A 21,080-nucleotide genomic window follows, 5' to 3' on the forward strand; every position below is an offset into this window, starting at 1 on the left:
ATTTGCGATCTCGTTCTTTCGGTCACTACCCATAGCTCATGACCATAGGTGAGGGTAGGAACATAGATCGACTGGTAAATTGAGAGCTTCGCCTTGCGGCTCAGCTCCTTTTTCACCACGACAGACCGATGCAGCGCCCGCATTACTGCGGATGCCGCACCGATCCGCCTGTCGATCTCACGCTCCATTCTTCCCTCACTCGTGAACAAGACCCCGAGATACTTGAACTCCTCCACTTGGGGCAGGATCTCGCTACCAACCCTGAGAGGGCACTCCACCCTTTTCCGGCTGAGGACCATGGTCTCGGATTTGGAGGTGCTGATTCTCATCCCAGCCGCTTCACACTCGGCTGCGAACCGATCCAGAGAGAGCTGAAGATCACGGCCTGATGAAGCAAACAGGACAACATCATCTGCAAAAAGCAGTGACCCAATCCTGAGCCCACCAAACCGGACCCTCTCAACGCCCTGGCTGCGCCTAGAAATTCTGTCCATAAAAGTTATGAACAGAATCGGTGACAAAGGGCAGCCCTGGCGGAGTCCAACTCTCACTGGAAATGGGTTCGACTTACTGCCGGCAATGCGGACCAAGCTCTGGCACCGATCGTACAGGGACTGAACAGCCCTTATCAGGGGGGCCGGTACCCCATACTCTCGGAGTACCCCCCACAGGATTCCCCGAGGGACACGGTCGAATGCCTTTTCCAAGTCCACAAAACACATGTAGACTGGTTGGGCAAACTCCCATGCACCCTCCAGGACCCTGCTAAGGGTATAGAGCTGGTTCACTGTTCCGCGACCAGGACGAAAACCACACTGTTCCTCCTGAATCCGAGGCTCGACTATCCGACGGACCCTCCTCTCCAGGACCCCTGAATAGACTTTTCCAGGGAGGCTGAGGAGTGTGATCCCTCTGTAGTTGGAACACACCCTCCGATCCCCCTTCTTAAAGAGGGGGACCACCACCCCGGTCTGCCAATCCAGAGGCACTGTCCCTGATGTCCATGCGATGTTGCAGAGGCGTGTCAGCCAAGACAGTCCTACAACATCCAGAGCCTTGAGGAACTCCGGGCGTATCTCATCCACCCCTGGGGCCCTGCCACCAAGGAGTTTTTTGACCACCTCGGTGACCTCAGTCCCAGAGATGGGGGAGCCCACCTCTGAGTCCCCAGGCTCTGCTTCCTCATTGGAAGGCATGGTAATGGGATTGAGGAGGTCTTCGAAGTATTCCCCCCACCGACCCATAACGTCCCGAGTCTAGGTCAGCAGCGCACCATCCCCACCATATACAGTGTTGACACTGCACTGCTTCCCCTTCCTGAGACGCCGGATGGTGGACCAGAATCTCCTCAAAGCCGTCCGAAAGTCGTTCTCCATGGCCTCCCCAAACTCCTCCCACGCCCGAGTTTTTGCCTCAGCAACCACCAAAGCTGCATTCCGCTTGGCCTGCCGGTACCTATCAGCTGCCTCCAGGGTCCCACAGGACAAAAGGGTCCTGTAGGACTCCTTCTTCAGCTTGACGGCATCCTTCACCGCCGGTGTCCACCAACGGGTTCGGGGATTGCCGCCACGACAGGCACCGACCACCTTACGGCCACAGCTCCGGTCAGCTGCCTCAACAATAGAGGCACGGAACATGGCCCATTCGGACTCAATGTCCCCCACCTCCCTCGGGATGTGGTCGAAGTTCTGCCGGAGGTGGGAGTTGAAGCTACTTCTGACAGGGGGCTCTGCCAGACGTTCCCAGCAGACCCTCACAACACGTTTGGGCCTACCACGCCTGACCGGCATCCTCCCCCACCATCGAAGCCAACTCACCACCAGGTGGTGATCAGTTGACAGCTCCGCCCCTCTCTTCACCCGAGTGTCCAAGACATGTGGCCGCAAGTCCGACGACACGAGCACAAAGTCGATCATCGAACTGAGGCCTAGGGTGTCCTGGTGCAAAGTGCACATATGAACACCCCTATGCTTGAACATGGTGTTCGTTATGGACAATCCGTGACGAGCACAGAAGTCCAATAACAAAACACCGCTCGGGTTCCGATTGGGGGGGCCATTCCTCCCAATCACGCCCTTCCAGGTCTCACTGTCATTGCCCACGTGAGCATTGAAGTCTCCCAGCAGAACGAGGGAGTCCCCAGAAGGTATGCCCTCTAGCACCCCCTCCAGGGACTCCAAAAAGGGTGGGTACTCTGAACTGCTGTTCGGTGCATATGCACAAACAACAGTTAGGACCCGTCCCCCCACCCGAAGGCAAAGGGAGGCTACCCTCTCGTCCACCGGGGTAAACCCCAATGTACAGGCTCCAAGTTGGGGGGCAATAAGTATACCCACACCTGCTCGGCGCCTCTCACCGGGGGCAACTCCAGAGTGGTACAAAGTCCAGCCCCTCTCAAGGAGATTGGTTCCAGAGTCCAAGCTGTGCGTCGAGGTGAGTCCGACTATATCTAGCCGGAACCTCTCAACTTCGCGCACTAGCTCAGGCTCCTTCCCCTTCAGAGAGGTGACATTCCACGTCCCAAGAGACAGTTTCTGTAGCCGAGGATCGGACCGCCAAGGTCCCCGCCTTCGGCCACCACCCAACTCACACTGCACCCGACCTCCTTGGCCCCTCCCATAGGTGGTGAGCCCATGGGAAGGTGCATTATTATCTTTCTTTAATTTAATATTATTTATTGTATCAGTATGCTGCTGCTGGAGAATGTGAATTTCCCATTGGGATTAATAAAGTATCTATCTATCTATCTATCTATCAATCTATCTATCTATCTATCTATCTATCTATCTATCTATCTATCTATCTATCTATCTATCTATCTATCTATCTATCTATTTAGCACACAGGAGTTTACCATATAAGAACTGCTATGCAAGCATTTTAAGACAAGACAAGTTAAGGCCAACATGCACTATTTCTGTGTGTCAAAGTCAACATGAAATTGTATCTTCTCTTTGCCTTGTTTGGAATTGTATGATTCACCTAAGTGAGGACCTGCACATGGAGAAAGAGTATAAAGCCTTGGAACATTGCCCGGCACACCTTTGAAGCTGACGGACAGATGGGAGATAATGTCATCCGATCCTGAAAATCCTTCCAACGCAGCGAAGAAAATGGCAGACTCTACACAAGGTCTTGTCATGGCTTCCCATTAGTTTTGCCACATAAACCGTCATTAAAGAAAGCTAAGTTATTTTCTCTTATGTGATTTCTTACTGCCGTATCACTAAGGGAGGGATATTGCCTCTTTATAACATATCTATTTAGGTTCAGGTTACTTAAAATGCCACAATTGCAAAACCAATGTATTTCCAGGGAAAGGGAGTTTCCTTGTGGAAACAACATCTACATTAGAACAATAGAAAATTAGAAAAATTTAGAACAGGACATTTAGCTCAACAAAGCTTGCCAGTTTTGATGGGCATTAAAGCTCTCCTGTCTACCACACTACTTGGTCACTTATTCCATGTGTCAGGGGTTCTCTGCGTGAAGAACAAATGCTTAATGCTTGGGCAAAATTCACCCTTAAAAAGTTTCCCACTGTGTCCCCGTATTCTTGCTGAACTCATTTAAAAGTCACAGTCTCAATCCACTGGACTAATTCACTTTCATAATTTTAAACACAATTACATCACTTCTTAATGTCCTTTAGCTTCAACTCAAAAGTGTCAGCTCTTCCTCATAACTCATCCCCTGTAGTCCTGAAATCATCCTAGTCGCTCTTCTCTGAACTTTTTCTACCACTGCTATGTCTTTTTTGGAGCCCAGTGACCAAAATGATGAGGCCTCACCAGAGATTAAAGCCTGAGCAGAACCTCCTTAGACTTGTACTCCACACATCAAGGCGCTATAGAGCTTCACATTCTGTTAGCCTTCATAATGGCCTGGCAGTTGATAGTGCTGAGTCCACTACGACTCCTAAGTCCTTCTCATAAGGTATACTTTTGATTTTCACACCACCCATTGTGTATTCAAACCTCACATTTTTATATCCTATGTGTAATTCTTTACATTTACTGACATTAAATTTCATCTGCCACAAATCTGCCCAAGCCTGTATGCTGTCCAAGTCCTTCTGTAATGATTTAATGGATTCCAGATTATCTGCCAATCCACCTATCTTGGTATCATCTGCAAACTTAACCAGCTTGTTACTTATATTCCTGTCCAAATCATTTATATATATATTAAAAACAGCAGCGGCCCCAGCACTGCCCCCTGCTGGACACCACTCTTAACTTCATCCAATTTTGATGAGGTTCCTCGCACCATCACCCTCTGCTTCCTGTGTCTGAGCCAATTCACCCATCTAGAAACATCACCCTGAACTTCCACTTCTTTCCGTTTGATGCCCAGCATCTCAAGTGGCACCTTATCAAATGCACTTTGAAAGCCAAGATAAATAATACCATAAGCTCCACTTTGATCATATCCTTTGGTTGCTTCCTCATAGAATTTCAGCATGTTAGTATAACATGACCTTCCTCCTCTGAACCCATGCTGACTGGTCAGTAAAACTCCTGTTCTTGCCAGGTGTTACTTGTATCTTTCCTAATACCCTTTTTATATAATGGGATTATATTTGCCATTTTCCAGTCATTCAGAATTTCCATAGTGCACAGTGACCTGATAGATGGATAGATAGATAGATAGATAGATAGATAGATAGATAGATAGATAGATAGATAGATAGATAGATAGATAGATAGATAGATAGATAGCAGCACAGTGTCCCCGCTTCTGCACTGGGTCATTGGGACCCACACACAGACCACAGAATAAGTGCCCCCTACTGGCCTCACCAACATCTCTTCTAGCAGCAACCAAAGCTTTTCCTGGTTGGTCTTCCATCCAAGTATTGGCCAGGTCCAAGGCTGCTTAGCTTTAGATAGATGACCTGATCTAGACTGCATTTGGTATGGCTGCTAGAGTCTTTCAGTCCCTGCTAGCCCTGGGACTTATTCTAAACAACAACAACTAACTGAATTAATACACTGTATTCTTAGTTATAGCAAGGAAGTTCTATCTCTTATCAACTTACAGGGAGTAAAAGACTATACCATTGTCTATGACTAAGCAAACACTAATATGAATTTAACTTAAAGCATTAACTTTCTAAGATTGGCAATTACAAATATATTTATTCTTCATATATCAGAAATGGGCGATGGGGAGCTTATCTAGGCAACACTAGGCACATGGCAAGGACAACCCATGGATGGAAATGCCTTCTGATTGCAGGCCACAGTAATAAAAAAACATCAATTAACTTAACACAGGAAGGAAATAAAGGAAACCACCACATGTTCCAGACAATCAGGAATCAAACCCAGGTCATTGGAAATGTGCAGCCGTAGTGCTGACTGTGATGCTCCTATGCCATTTTTGGAATTCTACAAATCATTTAAGTTCATGACAGCCTGTATTCAAGTTCTAGTGTACTCACATTTATGAGACAGAAGGACATCAAAAGATTCTGTCCACCTCAATGCTTCTTCTGTGGATAACCTGGCAAAATGAAGACAGAATTATATGTCATGTAGAATATGCAGTGTTCTGTTAAAAAAATATAGAATTAATTATTTATTAATATGCAAGTTCTGCACCATTTCTTTCATTCCCAGATCTACTGTCCCACTAATGGCCAGTCTAATGTGGATACAGTAGCATGTTGGTTGTTGTATGTTCAGAATTCTCCTCCAGAGAGTTTTTAAACTTTTTTGCCTTTTCTCTTAACATCCACCTTCTAATAATTCAACAAGCAAAGTGCATCACATAACTTTAATAAAGATACAGTTAGGTCCACAAATATTTGGACAGAGACAACTTTTTTCTAATTTTGGTTCTGTACATTACCACAATGAATTTTAAATGAAACAACTCAGATGCAGTTGAAGTGCAGACTTTCAGCTTTAATTCAGTGGGGTGAACAAAATGATTGCATAAAAATGTGAGGCAACTAAAGCATTTTTAACACAATTTCTGTTTCACACATTTGAAACTACATATCTGGAAAGGATATGCTGTATTTGTATTGTGACACATGTGGGCATGGGAGGCAGCTAATGATGGTAATTCCATGCCAGACAAGGGGGTGGCGAGAGTCACTAATCCTTTCTCTCTTTCCACTGCAGACCAGTTACAGAAAATCCCGCCTGGGCTCGATTACATCACTTCCGGTAACGACCCCAAGGATGCCACTTCTGGTCCTAAGGACACCACTTCCGGCACCAAAGATGTCACTTCCGGTCATGATCCTGACGACGCATTTCTGGTCCTGATGATGCAACTTCTGGTTCCAGCTCTGATGACATCATTTCTTCTGCCATCCCTTAAAGCAGCCATCTTTGCCTCATCCAGGCTGTACTATTGTACTTTTCAAATTCTCAAATTTGCAGCTGAGCTTCAAGTATACAGGAGGCTGCCACAAACTTTTTATGGCTCCTGTTCAGTATATATATGTCAGGCGTGGACAATAGAGGATCACCTTCATGGCTCAGTTAAGGTACGCTATACAACTCCAGGATGAGAGAGGGCGATGTTGCTTTTTTGCCTATTCATTCTTCACTTTTTTCTCCAGAGTTCCCCCAGAAATCTCCTTTCTTCAAGGCATGACAGAGTTTTACAAACCTGTGTGGTGAAGATTAGACTTTGATAGTGAAGACCTTGATTTATGTTCTTTAAATAGGGCAGAGCGTCCTGCACTGATCTGATAATCCTACATTTTCACCTGCTTTTTTAACATGAATCAGTTTCATCTATAAATAAATGAACATGTATAATGTTTTTGTGGTATGTGTTTAGTTGGCTTTTCTTTATCTAGTTTTAGCACTTACATAAAAATCTGCATTAGGTCATATTTATTCAAAAATAGAAAAAATTCTAGAAGGTCTACAAATTATCTATCTATCTAATATGTAGTCCCTTTCCTTCCTATCTATCTATCTATCTATCTATCTATCTATCTATCTATCTATCTATCTATCTATCTATCTATCTATCTATCTATCTATCTATCTATCTATCTATCTATCTATCTCCTATACATATTGTCTCATTTCATCATCAAATAATTTTCTCAAGCTACTTTTCCTGGTAAGGATCATCTCAGACCTCCTCCCTGACCCCAGCTACAGATCCCAGCTCTTCTTGGCTGATTTTAGGCATTCCTAAACCAGCCAAGAATTACTGTTCCTCTAGCATGGCTTTGGGGTCTCCACCCAGCATGATGTGCCTCAGTGGGAACCAATTGGGAGGCATTATTACAACATGCCCAGACCACCTCAACTGGCTCATCTTGATATGAAGGAGCAGTTACTCTTCTCTGAAGTTTTCCCGAATCACTGAGCTTCTTATTTCATTTCTGCTGCTTGTACTCGTAATCTCATTCTTTTGGTCACTACACACAACGATGTGGTAAACTGAGAAATTGTCTTTAAATTCATTTCCTGCTTTGCCATCACAGACCAGCACAGCGCCCAAAAAACAGCTGTCCTATACATATTATCTACTAGCTGTGTAAGCCCGTGCTGTAAAAAGCCTGGGGTCCTAGAAACTATTGAAATTGTCAGAAAGAAATTGAAATGTAGAGATGTCAGGTAATTGAAAGGAACTACTCTGGGCATCTCTGTCCTAGGAGGATTTGTTTTGCTGATGTGCTTGCATCGCTTGTGCATTAGTGGCGGGAGGAAAAGTGAAAGGGATACCGTTTTGCCAGTGTTAGCAGCTAAGCAATTTAGTCTTTTTTCGGGGGTTTCATTTTGCCGATGTTCTCACCTTGCTTGTGTTTTAGCGGTGGGAGGAAAAGTAAAAGGGATACCATTATGCCGATGTTAGTGGATAAGCGACTTTTTCTTCTGAGATTTAATTTTGCTGACATGCTCACTTGTGCTCACTTGTGTTATTGGTGGCTAAGCAAGTTTTCTGTTTCCTTGGAGGTGGAGCCCTTACCCCGACTCTACCTCTTACTTCCGGGCCGGACAGACTGACACACACACTTCCACGCCTAGATGTTTATATATAAGACAATCTATTGAATATTAACATCCGGCGCCGCCGTGAGTGGCAGCCTTTTCAGCAGCTCCGTGTATGACTGTATATGTATGTGTACTTTTCTACTTTTATTTTTCTATTTTTATTTATTGATCACTCCTATTACTTTATGTGAATTTCCCATTGGGATTAATAAAGTATCTATCTATCTATCTATCTATCTATCTATCTATCTATCTATCTATCTATCTATCTATCTATCTATCTATCTATCTATCTATCTATCTATCTATCTATCTATTTGATTGCTTGGTAATATGCTGGCACCCTGTCCAGGGTTAGTTCCTGCCTTGCACCCAATACTGTCAGGTAGTCTTTGGTAGTCTCTGCAACCCTAAATTGGACTAAGAGGACTGGGTTATATTATATAATATAATGCCACCTATTAAGAACAGGTTGTTGTGGCTGTTGTCAGTCATTCAGTCATGTCCTCGAAGTTACCCAACATCAGAGCCTACTCCAATGAATTTGGACTTCTCATTATGTGTATTTGAGTTTTAGCTTCACTATCAGTCCTTCCAGTACACAATCTTGTATTATTTCCTTCCGTATTAATAGGCATTGCAATCCAGTAGGTTTTCTCCAAAACCAATTCAAAATGTCAATTCTCAGGTGTTCGACTTTCTTCATGGTCCAGTGCTCACAGCCACGTGTTACCAAAGGGAAGACCATAGCTTTAGTGATAGACTTTCATGAACAATGTGATGTGATTGCCATTGCAGTGTATTACCAAAAATGGCCAGAACTTTCCACCTAAGAAGCAAATGTGTTTTCATTTCAAGGGGTTAGTCATTATCTGTTTGGATTTTAGGAAAACAAAATCTTTCACTGCATCCTCTTGTTCCGCACCTATTTGCCTAGGACTAGCTGCCGTGATCGTAGTCTATCAGATGTTCAGTAGGAAACCAACTTTTGTACTCACTTCTCCATCATCAACCTGGTCTCAACTTCTTCTAACTTTCAGCCATTAAAGTCACATTATCTCAAAAAAAACATTTTTGGCTTAAAAAATTACATTTTTATTAAATTTGCAGAATGCAAAACACTAAAAGTACAAATTCAGGAGTGTAAAAAGTATAATAATGATACAAATAATAATAATGAATATTAATAATAATAATATGATATGAATAATAATGATGATGATGCTAATACCGTATATACTGTCAAAATAGGTCTTTTGTGTGGTATATCTTCGAACATAAAATTGCTTAGGTGTACGGTCATTTACACAATGCTCTTTAACATAATGGTTCATCTCAACAACACTTCTTTCAATCATGTCATCATCAAGAAAGAAGTTCAAGTAAATCGTTGAGTGGATCTTGGCTGTCAACTTTCACTTGTATTCCTGGCTGCCCCACAAAATCAAAACGAGGTGGTGATGGTTTATTTGAAAGCAGGGTCAAACGAAACTCAAATGCGAGTGTCACTTTCAGATTCATCAGAATCACTTTCGATTTCACTATCCATTTCAATTTGACTGCCTGAAGACACATTCACTTTGTCATCGCTGCTCGTATCACTGTCAAGATCATGCAGCACCTGGACTGCTAAAAAACGTTTTATACAAGATGCCATTAAGAGGCTAGGAGAAGATGAGTTTACAGATGGGTAACATTCAGACCTGACGCTTACGTAATATATGCCTATGCTGTTGCCTAAAAAACGCTTGGGACTGACACTGTTGGCACTTTTACAATCCGAGTAATTATTGGGTCTAATGCTTACACGAGACACATCTATATAGTTTCCCAAGTGACACTCGGGACTAATGCTTTTAACACTGTTGTAGCAGCCCAAGTGAAGCTCGGGTCTAATGTTAAGGAGGTAAAGGAATATATATATTTCATTATACTTCAGATATAATCTTAAAAATATATATTACAACTAAATATATGTTACATTATATTGTAGTACTAGGGTGTTGCCCTACTCTACGTTACATTATATTGAAAGTTATTTTCACATATTTTTGGTTATTTTGCAATATATTTCATTTTAGTAAGGGTGTTGATATTTGACCTGGCACGTTTACTTCCAGCTTTTGATTTATCTGGCCCATCAGCTCAAATGAGGTGTTCCCCATTACAAATGAAATAAAATGGTGACAATACACAGCCCTGGCCCAGTCTTGATCCAATCATGTCTTCCATATTCAGTCTTAACTGTTGCTTCATACAGTCCTTTAGAGACAAATGCAGTGATTTGGTACTTTAAGGACCTGCCATAGTTTATTATCGTCTGCTCAGTCAAAGGATTTAGAGTAGCCAATGAGGAAGAAGTAAATGTTTTCTGGAACTCCCTTGCTTTCTCCATTACCCAATGGACTTTGGCGATTTAGTCTTTGTTTTTTCTGCCTCTTCTGAAATCAGCTTGCATGTTGGGTAGTTGTTAAGTGGCCATACTATTTACAGTTTGATTATGTATTTTTATGCTGTTTATTGTGATGTTTATCAATTTTGCTGTCTGTTTTATATTGTTACAATTCCTATAAACAGTATTCCTCCCTTGGAAGTTTTCACATTTTAATGGTATACAGATTAGACCTTCCAGATGCCTACATGTGCGTTTATAGAACAATCAAGTTAAACCCCAAACAGGTGATCTCCATTGAACTAATTCTGTGACTTCTAAAGCCAGTGGGCTGCCCCAGTGATGATTTAGGGGTCTCATATATACTTATGTGATCCATTATTTTGTGTTTTATATTTGTCATTAATTTAGGCCACTTGGCCAGGAATCCTGTTCTCACTTTGACGTTAAAAAAGTCTTTTTCTGTTGTTTAACGTCAAACTAAATCCTTTCTGATTCAATGTTATATAACAATCAAATGTGAAAATTTCCAAAAGGGGGAAACTTTTCATAGGCACTATACATGTTTGGCTATAACACCAAGACACATTCCTAATACTTAGGCATTAATGCTTCTCCTCAGTAGAAGGAGGCACGCCAACTCCGAGTCAGGGTACAGACAGGCTGACTTCTGCCCAATTGATTATTTTCATGGCTCTCATTCAAGAGCTATAAAAGCCATATCCAGTGTTACCTCCTGGTTTGCAACATGTTAAAAGGAGGTGTTCAAAGATGGTCTGATCACATCCATCTCACATTTCTCAAAACACCTTAAGGGGTTGTTGTGATGTGAGATTTTGCATATAACTTGATAAATATTTTGTACGTCTTTATTTGTAACTTAGGCAAAGCCATGTATTATTAGTGTTACATTATCGATAATGACAGCAATGGTTTGATGGTTTAAGAACCCATTCCCCCCACCGGGACTGAGTCTCTTTGAATTTTACGACAGGATTTGGGGGCTGTGCCTCAAACCAGTTTGGCAAGTGTTTCTCTGCTAAAGTCTCTCAGTCAACCCCCCGGAAAATATGAAAATATAACGATCTCATTAACTGACAGTGCATACCAATTTATAAATTTTATGTCCGTTTCAGGTTAAAAAGAAAAAAAAAAAAAAGCAACATTTTATCCCTAGCGGGGATTCGAACTCAGGTCTGAGAGGCAGCAGAGTTGTTTTGCTCTAAGAGGTAAATCTTAATGTGCTACACCACAGAAGCTATTGTATTGCCCTTGAAGCTTTTGTGAAAGTGTTTATTTGATCTTTGGAACTCGGGCTTTACACATTCTATAGTTTATGCCTACTACATTTTGTAACATTTATTACTAAAATATGACAAAGTTTCTGTTTTAACAATGTGTTTACACAGATTACTTTAGAACAGTGTTTCTCAAACTGTGTGCCGCGGCACACTAGTGTGCCGTGGAAGATTTGCAGATGTGCCGCGGGAGTTTCTACAAATATTTGAAATTTATACAGGTTTTCAGAACGCTACACCTGCAGCGTTACACAGGTCTGCGTACTATTAAATTTTTATCCTACGTTGCGATGACGTCCCCACTTGCAACGACCAGTAATAGTAGCCCGCACTTTCCCCTTTTCTCTGCCCTGCTAAATCGGAACGCTACATTTTGACGGAAAGGGGTGTTAGCTATTCAGGTTATGGAATTTTCCACTATACATATATTATTATAATGACTAAAATGTAGGCCGCCCTAGCAGACGCACAGCAGTTTTTGAATTGGTAACGATAATAATAAGCGATGTGTTTCATTTCAATTTTTTAGGTGTATGCTAATAATAACAAATTATCAATAAGCGTTATTCATTGTTATCCATGGAGAAATACATTAGCAAGAATGAAACTGCGAAAGCGTTAAAAAAAAAGTGAGTAACCAAACGATGGTACAAAGAAGATTACATCGGATATGGTTTCATATCTTCGGGACCTGAAGATGCTCCATTGCCATTCTGTCTGATCTGCAATTCAGCTCTGTCGAATGAGGCGCTTGTTCCAAGCAAATTGAAGAGACACTTGGAAACAAAACATCCAGCTGTAAAAGCGCAACCGAAGGAATACTTCGAAAACATCAGGGCTCAACAAAATAAACAAGCTAAGAAACTTACGAACTACCTAAAGCTGCCAGAAAAGGGATTGATTGCAAGTTATAAGGTTGCTCAGTTATTAGCAAAACGCAAGAAAGCGCATACAGAGGCTGAATCAGTCATTGCACCAGCTTTAGCAATAGTTGTTGAAACTATCCTTGGACCCGATGCCGCCGAAAAAGTTAAGAAAGTTCCTTTGTCAAATGATACTATCTCGCGCAGAATTGAAGACTTATCGTCAGATTTACAAGATCAAATCTGCGAACACTTTGACGCACCTGACGATGAAGTGTCTCTGTTGTGGTCTCTTCAAGTTGATGAATCCACTGACGTTAGCGGCAAAGCCCAGCTGCTAGCTTTTATTCGGTTCATAAAGGATGAAAAATGTGTCAACGAATTCTTATTTTGCAAAGACTTACAAACTACGACCAAAGGCGAAGATATTTTCAATGTGGTGAACGAAAACATTTTGCTCTTCAAACTACAGTGGAAAAACTGTGTCAGCGTTTGCACCGATGGCTGTCCTTCCATGCAGGGAAATAGAAAGGGATTCGTCACTCTTGTGCGTCAAGAAAATCCAAATGTATTAGTTGTTCACTGCATGATCCACAGAGAAGCTCTTGCCTTCAAATCTTTGCCGAAAGATTTGATGTCTGTTCTGGATCAAGTGATTACAGTTGTAAACTTCATCAAATCTCGACCGCTTGCATCCCGAGTTTTTTCTCAGCTCTGTGAAGCAATGGATTCAGACTACAAATGCCTCCTGCATCACACCAACGTTCGTTGGCTCTCCAGGGGAAAAGTGTTAAAGCGTGTCGTCCAACTCAAGGCTGAGCTGATTTCATTCTTGGAGGCTGAAAAAAAAGACTTTGGATTTTTTATTCATGACGAGATCTGGTGGGTTAAGGTGACATTTCTCTCTGATTTATTTGACAAATTAAATTCACTGAATTTAAGTCTTCAAGGACCATCGGAAAACATCATCACTGCATCCTCAAAACTGAAGTCATTTGGTGAAAAATTGTCGTTGTGGCAAAGTAAGATCTCGAAAGGAGTCTTCGACTGCTTTCCTACTTACAATGAATGTGCTTCAAATAAAGAAATCACCCCCGAAATTCTGTACACTATGACACACCTGCAGTCAGCATTGCAGCATTACTTCCCAACAGTTGGAAGTAATGAATATGGATGGGTCAGCTACCCATTTGGAAACAATGAAGCTACAAATCTTACAACTGAAGAAGAAGAGCAGCTCATTGATTTAAAAAACGATGCAGTTCTTAAGTCAAGTTTTGCCGAGAAAAGCCTGGATGTGTTTTGGATTTCAATCAACAAGTTATATCCTGCAATCAGTTTAAAAGCAATCAAAATAATTCTTCCATTTGCATCTTCATGGTTTTGTGAGTTTGGATTTTCAGCACTGACTGAAATCAAGTCTAAGAAAAGAGAGAGACTTCTTACAATAGACGCTGAAATGCGAGTTTGTTTGTCGACTTTAGAGCCTCGATTAGATTGCATTTGCTCTCAAAAACAGGCACATCCTTCACATTGAATGTAATACTTAAAAACAGGTAAAATAATTTTTCATTTTATTATAAAACAACTGTTGTTCTTCCTGGTGTGCCGCGAAATTTTTTTAGTTTTTTTAACTGTGCCAACAGACAAAAAAGTTTGAGAAACACTGCTTTAGAATGACGATCAATTATTTCCACTGTAAAACTCCACTTCACTCCCACATAATCAATGAAGGCAAGAGCTGGGAAAAGTGCGCTCACGTTTTAAGTCGGTGGGGGGATGGAATAGCCGGCTGCTGGCAGCTTGTCTTTTATCAGCACATTTAGAGGACAAAGGTTGCTGGCGGAGAGGTGTGAATGGATTTAAGAAGCGATTTAAGGTGGGCGGATATACGAGTTTTTTCGTAGGCTCTGGTAATTCTAGTGTTAAATACTATGACACCCTATTGGCTGTAGGGGTTGGGCAGAAAATCTATAAATTTGCTTGCTTACCTCACACTCTCTCTCTCTTACCAAACTGCTGAATGACCATCTCACACCATGAACTGAAAAGGACAACACAATGGAGAGCACAGCTCGGCAGCCATATTGAGACAGGCATGTGGCCTGTTCTGAAGAAAGCGGACCATAAAATGATGCCTTAACTAGAGATATTTTAAGTAACTAACAAGTCTGTGTGCCGCCTGAAACTACACAGCAACATTTACAGTATCAGGTTGTATGGTTGCCAATATTCAAATGTACTTTTCATATTGTTATTATGTATGAATATTACCAATAATGCATTGTTTAAATTCTAACTATACTCCTGCTTGTCTTTTACTACACCTAACTGCCTGAGGTTATAGATGTAGAAGGAAAGGTGGGAAGAAGTTATATACTATGTGGCACACGGCTGGGGGTGGCACCCAGCCGGGACGCCCAGGAAGACAGAAGAAGGGCTCATGCCTCCTCCAGACCACAAGAGGGCAACTGCCCTGGTTCTTTTGGGGGCCACAGGTACAGAGCTGGGAAGCTCAACCCTGTAGGGGGCCCGTGGTCACTGCCAGGGGGCGCCCCCATGCCTGGAGAACCCTGGACCCCAGCACTCCCGCCACACCAGGAAGTGCTGGGGGGGAAGACGAGTGGGGACACCCAGAGTGCTTCCGGGTACGCAGCCTGCACTTCCACCACACTGGCGTGTGTTTGTGGGAGATTGCCGGGAAGCACCTGGAGCACATCCGGGTGCTAATAAAAGGGGCCGCCTCCCTTCACAATGAGGCTGGAGTCGGGAGAGCAGTTGGACAAGGTCTCAGGAGGAGACACAGAGGCGGCCTGAAGAGTGAGGCATAATGGTTTGGCCTGGACTTTGGGGAGTCTGTGGGTTGTGGAGCACTGAACTTTGTAAATAGAAAAATAAATGTGTGTTGGGTGACATTGTGGTCAGCAACACAGGAGCGCCACAAGGGGACTGTACTTTCTCTGGTCCTGTTCAGCCTATATACATCGGACTTCCAATACAACTCGGAGTCCTGCCATGTGCAAAAGTTCGCTGATGACACTGCTATCGTGGGCTGCATCAGGAATGGGCTGGAGGAGGAGTATAGGGACCTAATCAATGACTTTGTTAAATGGTGCGACTCAAACCACCTACAACTGAACACCAGCAAAACCAAGGAGCTGGTGGTGGATTTTAGGAGGCCCAGACCCCTCATGGACCCCGTGATCATCAAAGGTGACTGTGTGCAGATGGTGCAGACCTATAAATACCTGGGAGCGCAGCTGGATGATAAATTAGACTGGACTGTCAATACTGATGCTTTGTGCAAAAAAGGACAGAGCCGACTATACTTCCTTAGAATCTGGCGTCCTTCAACATCTGCAATAAGATGCTGCAGATGTTCTATCAGACAGTTATGGCGAGCGCCCTCTTCTACGTGGTGGTGTGCCGGGGGAGGCAGCATTAAGAAGAAAGACGCCTCACGCCTGGACAAACTGGTGAGGAAAGCAGGCTCTATTGTTGGCATGGAGCTGGACAGTTTAACATCTGTGGCAGAGCGAAGGGCGCTCAGCAGGCTCCTATCAATTATGGAGAATCCACTGCATCCACTAAACAGTGTCATCTCCAGACAGAAGAGCAGCTTCAGCGACAGACTGCTGTCACTGTCCTGCTCCACTGACAGATTGAGGAGATCGTTCCTCCCCCAAAACTATGCGACTCTTCAGTTCCACCCGGGGGGTTAAACGTTAACATTTAACATTATACAAAGTTTTTGTCTGTTTTTTCACCTGCATTATTATCAATCTTTAATTTAATATTATTTATTGTATCAGTATGCTGCTGCTGGAGAATGTGAATTTCCCATTGGGATTAATAAAGTATCTATCTATCTATCTATCTATCTATCTATCTATCTATCTATCTATCTATCTATCTATCTATCTATCTATCTATCTATCTATCTATCTATCTATCTAAAATGATGTCTGCCTGTCTGCGTCCGGGCTGTTCCCCACACTATAATACCTTATAAACAGTGGTAAGTCTGTGAGATTAGAGGCATTCGGACAAAGGCTACAAATTAATAATACAAAAGGGGAAAGTAGAGCAATATATTACTCTACCAAGACAAAACAAGGGTGTTGGTGAATTGAGCTCCTGCTGAAAGAGAACATGGTGGACTTACTTCAAACAGCGGCCTGCCTTCTCTGGCACTTGTGGAAGAAAAGCTGTAAAATCGCTATATGAATCTGATTTGTTGGATAAACATCCCAGCCTAGTCTTCATTGCTCTTGTTCTAAAAAGAAAAAAAAAAAGAAAGAGACCGTGAAGAGCACACTCTTATGCAGTGTTATCTGAGGACAAATTGTCCAGTAATTCTGTGAGACCAGTGCTCCCCTATCTGGCGTGTTCCCAGTCTCTCCAGGAGTCGACTTGTTTAAATGAGAAACCAGAGCGCTTGTGCTCCACAGTCTGTGTGGTCTTCTGATGCCATGGCAACTATCCAGATCTGTCTGACACACGGAAGGCATGCCATGCCCTCCAACAGAGAGAAGGGTAAAATATTTCTGTTTTTATAGAAAAATTCTGATTTTTAACCATTTACTTATCGTTTTTTTTAAAAACACATCCTTTAAAACATTAAACAGTGATAAAGAAATTTATCTCTGTAATTCTGTAAGGAAATATGAATTTATGTCACTTAGCCCTTAAAAATATCCATCCATCCATTTAGTTATTTCTAAACTGTTCATTCAACTCTCAGTCATGGAAATCCAGATCCTATCCGAGCAGCATGAGGCCTAAGGCAGGGATAACCCCTTAACCGTGTCCAGTCAATGACTGGGCACATCCATAGATGACAGTCACACAAAGCCTATTCATAATCATAAATTAGCCAAACACACATATCTTTGGGGGGTTATGGGAGGGAAATCTGAGATCCTGAACACAACACAGCACTCTGTCTCACATGCTGAACGGACAAGTCTCTCACATGGTCTGTTTTAAGGGTGTAGCAAGGGGGTGGAAAGTTTCTTCATACAGTCTCTGAGTTATTTTTCAGCCAGGGTTCCCCCCCTTGCTGGGGTTCAAATTCCTTTCTTATGCCCTTTTTATTTATTTATGATTCTTTTTAATGCTAATAATGGAGTGGTGGCTCTGAGGGTGGGGATCTGTGCCGGAAATCCGAAGGTTGCTGGTTCGAATCCCATAAACGCCAGAAGTGCCTCTACTCTGTTGGCGCCTTGATCAAGGCCTGTAATCTGCAATTGCTCTGTCCTGGGTATGACGTTAACCTGTATCCAGCCCTGCAAGCAGGTCCTCCAACCTTCAAGGAAAACTTGGGGGTTGGTGGCAGAAATTGGCACTTCAGCCACTGTAAAAAACCTCATACTGTTCTGTGTGGTGCTGAGGTGTCACACGGTTGCACTTGGATCTCAATGCAGGTGGTTTCCAATGTGGTGGGTGCGGCAGTGTGTTGTAATCAGCGCATGCTCCCAATCTCTCTCTCTTTTGTTTATGTTAATATTGTTGCTCTTTTGTATTATTTGTATAATTATGTTTTTCATCAGTATTATTGATTGTTTCTTTGTGTATTTCCTGATATGTTCCTTGTGTTTTGTGGGAGGTTCCCCAAGAGGTGGAGGCCACCTGTCAATCAACATCAAGGGACTGCCCTCAGCCCTATAAAGGCTGTGGAAAACAAATAGCCCCTTGCAGTTCATTGAATGTGCTGGTGTTGATGAGCTCTCTGGTGATTCATTACTTCTTTTTGATTATTGATTTACGGGGTTTTGACCTCTGTGCCCTGCTTTTTGAGCATTTTTAGGATTTTTTTTGCCTCTGGATTGCAAAATTTTTGAAGACAATTTCTTTGGTGCCTTTTTATGCTCCTTGGAGCTTACCTCGGGCAGTGACATTCATGTCTCTGGTGACTGTTCCTATGAAGACAGTAGACAGATTGGGAAAGCGTGGGAGGTCATGAGGTCACTGGAAAGAGGTGTGTGGTGCTCCCAATATCTTTGCAAAAGGACGAAGGTCCAAGCCTTCAGAGTCCCGGTGCTTCCAGTCTTGCTATATGGTTGAAAGACATGGACGCTATCCAATGACCTGAGACGAAGACTGGACTCCTTTGGTACTGTGTCTCTTTAGAGAATCCTTGGGTACTGCTGGTTTGACTTTGTTGTTCATGGAGTCCCCAATGAGTCACATTATCTGCAATGTGAGGGGAGCATCAGTTACGGCACTTTGGCCATATGGTGCGATTACCCGAGGGTGATTACTCGCAGGATCCTCATGGTTGAGGAACCGAGTGGCTGGACCAGGCCAAAGGGACACCCACTGTAACACCTGGCTGCAGTAGAAAGATTGTCATTTCCTTTGGGGGACTGGAGCACATGTCTGCCTGGGGGGTTGCCCATCCAGGATCCTAACTGTTTCAGTGTATGCTCCCAACCTGACCTGACCTGACCTGAGCTTTTGTGCCACAGAGCATTTTGTGATAATAAATCTTTTACATATCCTGTGCTTATCATTTTGTGACTTGCCAGGGTTTGAAGTTTTTACTTCCTCTAGTGGGCATTTTTGAGGTCTGTTAGCTTTCTTTAAAGGCCCAATGCCATTTCAGTGTATCTGCAGTTCAAACACTCCATTTAGAATGGAAGAATAGTTACATAAAGACATCTGACATCATTTTCTACTCACACTCCACCCCTTTTGCCCAGCAGGATGCATCATCTATATATATAATTCACTAAGCAGCCGACCATGGCAAGCAAGACAGATACCATGGGATACGCACGACAGAACAACGCCTGCCAACTCACAGAGCCCCGCCCACCAACTCTAAGACCATGGGATATGCACCTCTGGGCTTTGGCCTAGCAGGCTCCAATAATAGGAAACTGGCCTTATCTGTCACACAAGGTCAATTCAGAATCACAAATTAGCCAGAAACATATACTTTTGGGGATATGGGAAGAAAATCTGAGAACCTGAACAGAACACAACAATAAACTTTGCCTCACATGCCAGATTAATGAGTTTCTCATATGGTCTATTTTAAGAGTGTAGAAAGACATGGAACATTTCCCTCTTTACAGTGGAGGAGCGACAACCAGAAGATGTTATTTAGTTATTTTTGTTTATTTTTCTCTAGCTTTTTAACACCTCTACCCACAATCTACATTGCATTGGGGCTTTTTTGTCGAAGGATTCTGAAAATTCCTTCAGTTTTTTAATTTAACACTTTGTTTGAAAACTGTTTTTTTGCTTACCGTGATGTCACATTTGATCCTGATGAGACAGAAGACACTTGAAATTACTTTCTACTCAAGCCGAGCCCCTTCTGACCAGCCAGAATAAAACCAATAAACACTCAGCAGGATGTATCATTTGTATCAAAGAAGCATAAACTAAGGGGATGCTCCTGCAGTTCCATCTCTGGCATCACTAGAGGGCCTTTAACACTAGAATCCCTGAAGCCTGCAAAAATATTTTTAATGCAGTGCTATTTTAAATTCCTTCACACCTCCCCATCAGTGGCCTTTGTTTTGCAAATGTGTCAATTAGCACAAGCAGCAATCAGCCTGCTATCCCATCATCCACAGAGGCAGCTGAAGTCGAACACAAAATTCTCACAGTTGAAGTCTGTGTATCTCGGAGTGAGGTGTCTGCAATTGTTTAGAAAAATAATATATTGTTTATTTGAAATACATACTTTCATGTGTGTTCTGTGTCTACAACGATCTGTTTAAATGTAGGATGACTTTTTTGCGAGGCAAGAAATGTTGAACATATAACTGAAACAGAATTTTTTTTCATATATCATAGTAATAATGACAAAATGTTGACGTGACTGAAGTCCAAATATGAAATAAATGCTTTCACAAAGGAATAACAAAACAAGTGTGTTTGTATTCAAGAATAAAAACTGAAGAAAAAGAAATTGTTCAATTTACATGTTGATGTCAATGTGTGAAAAACTGAAGCCCAAAATATTAATCGATACGAAGTAAAGACGTTTGCATGCATGGGTGTGTTTGAGTGATTCACAGTGGAAATGCGGCAGTCTCACAGATATTTGCTTGTCTGGTGCATGGGGTAAGAACTGCTGCTGCATAATCGACACTTTGCTGGTTTGATCCCCCCTGCATTTAGCACTCTGAGTGGTGGGCTGCTTTTATTGTTACAATTATACCATTATATAATACAAAGATACATTTGATTTGAGTCTACAACAAATCAACAAAACAAGCGTGCATTTATTCAAGACTAAAAGCTGAATAAAAAAAATCTCACATACAGTAAAAGCCCACTTGTTTACACCAAGTCTTTATTTGAAAACTAACTGTATCAGATTGGGGGGAGCGTGAACATGATTGAGAGAATAAAACTGAATAATAATAATAAAAAAAACAGCTAACTTTTAAAGGTACCATTACATTTACACTGGCTGTTACAGACTCAAATCAAATATATATATATATATATATATATATAATAGTAATAATGATAGCAGCTCACTACTCAAAACGCTAAATACAAGAATAACCCGTGCTCAAACCAGCAA

At 42.3% G+C, this 21,080-nt stretch overlaps 1 protein-coding gene across 4 annotated transcripts in view; it reads right to left on the reverse strand.

Moving 5' to 3' along the window:
* LOC114658897 (regulator of G-protein signaling 8-like) overlaps nt 1–21,080 on the reverse strand; it is a 108,218-nt gene that overhangs the window by 16,921 nt on the left and 70,217 nt on the right. For 2 of the 4 annotated variants that reach the window (XM_028811007.2, XM_051932814.1), the window contains exon 4: nt 5,447–5,508. The exons of 1 other annotated variant lie outside the window; for it this stretch is intronic. In XM_028811007.2, coding sequence (XP_028666840.1) covers nt 5,447–5,508 — 62 coding nt within the window. Of the gene's footprint in view, nt 1–5,446; nt 5,509–16,694; nt 16,806–21,080 lie in introns of all 4 variants that reach the window. One more of the 4 variants, XM_051932813.1, reaches the window with a different exon arrangement.

This window comes from Erpetoichthys calabaricus, chromosome 10, assembly GCF_900747795.2.
Source record: "Erpetoichthys calabaricus chromosome 10, fErpCal1.3, whole genome shotgun sequence".
Lineage (NCBI taxonomy): Eukaryota > Metazoa > Chordata > Cladistia > Polypteriformes > Polypteridae > Erpetoichthys > Erpetoichthys calabaricus.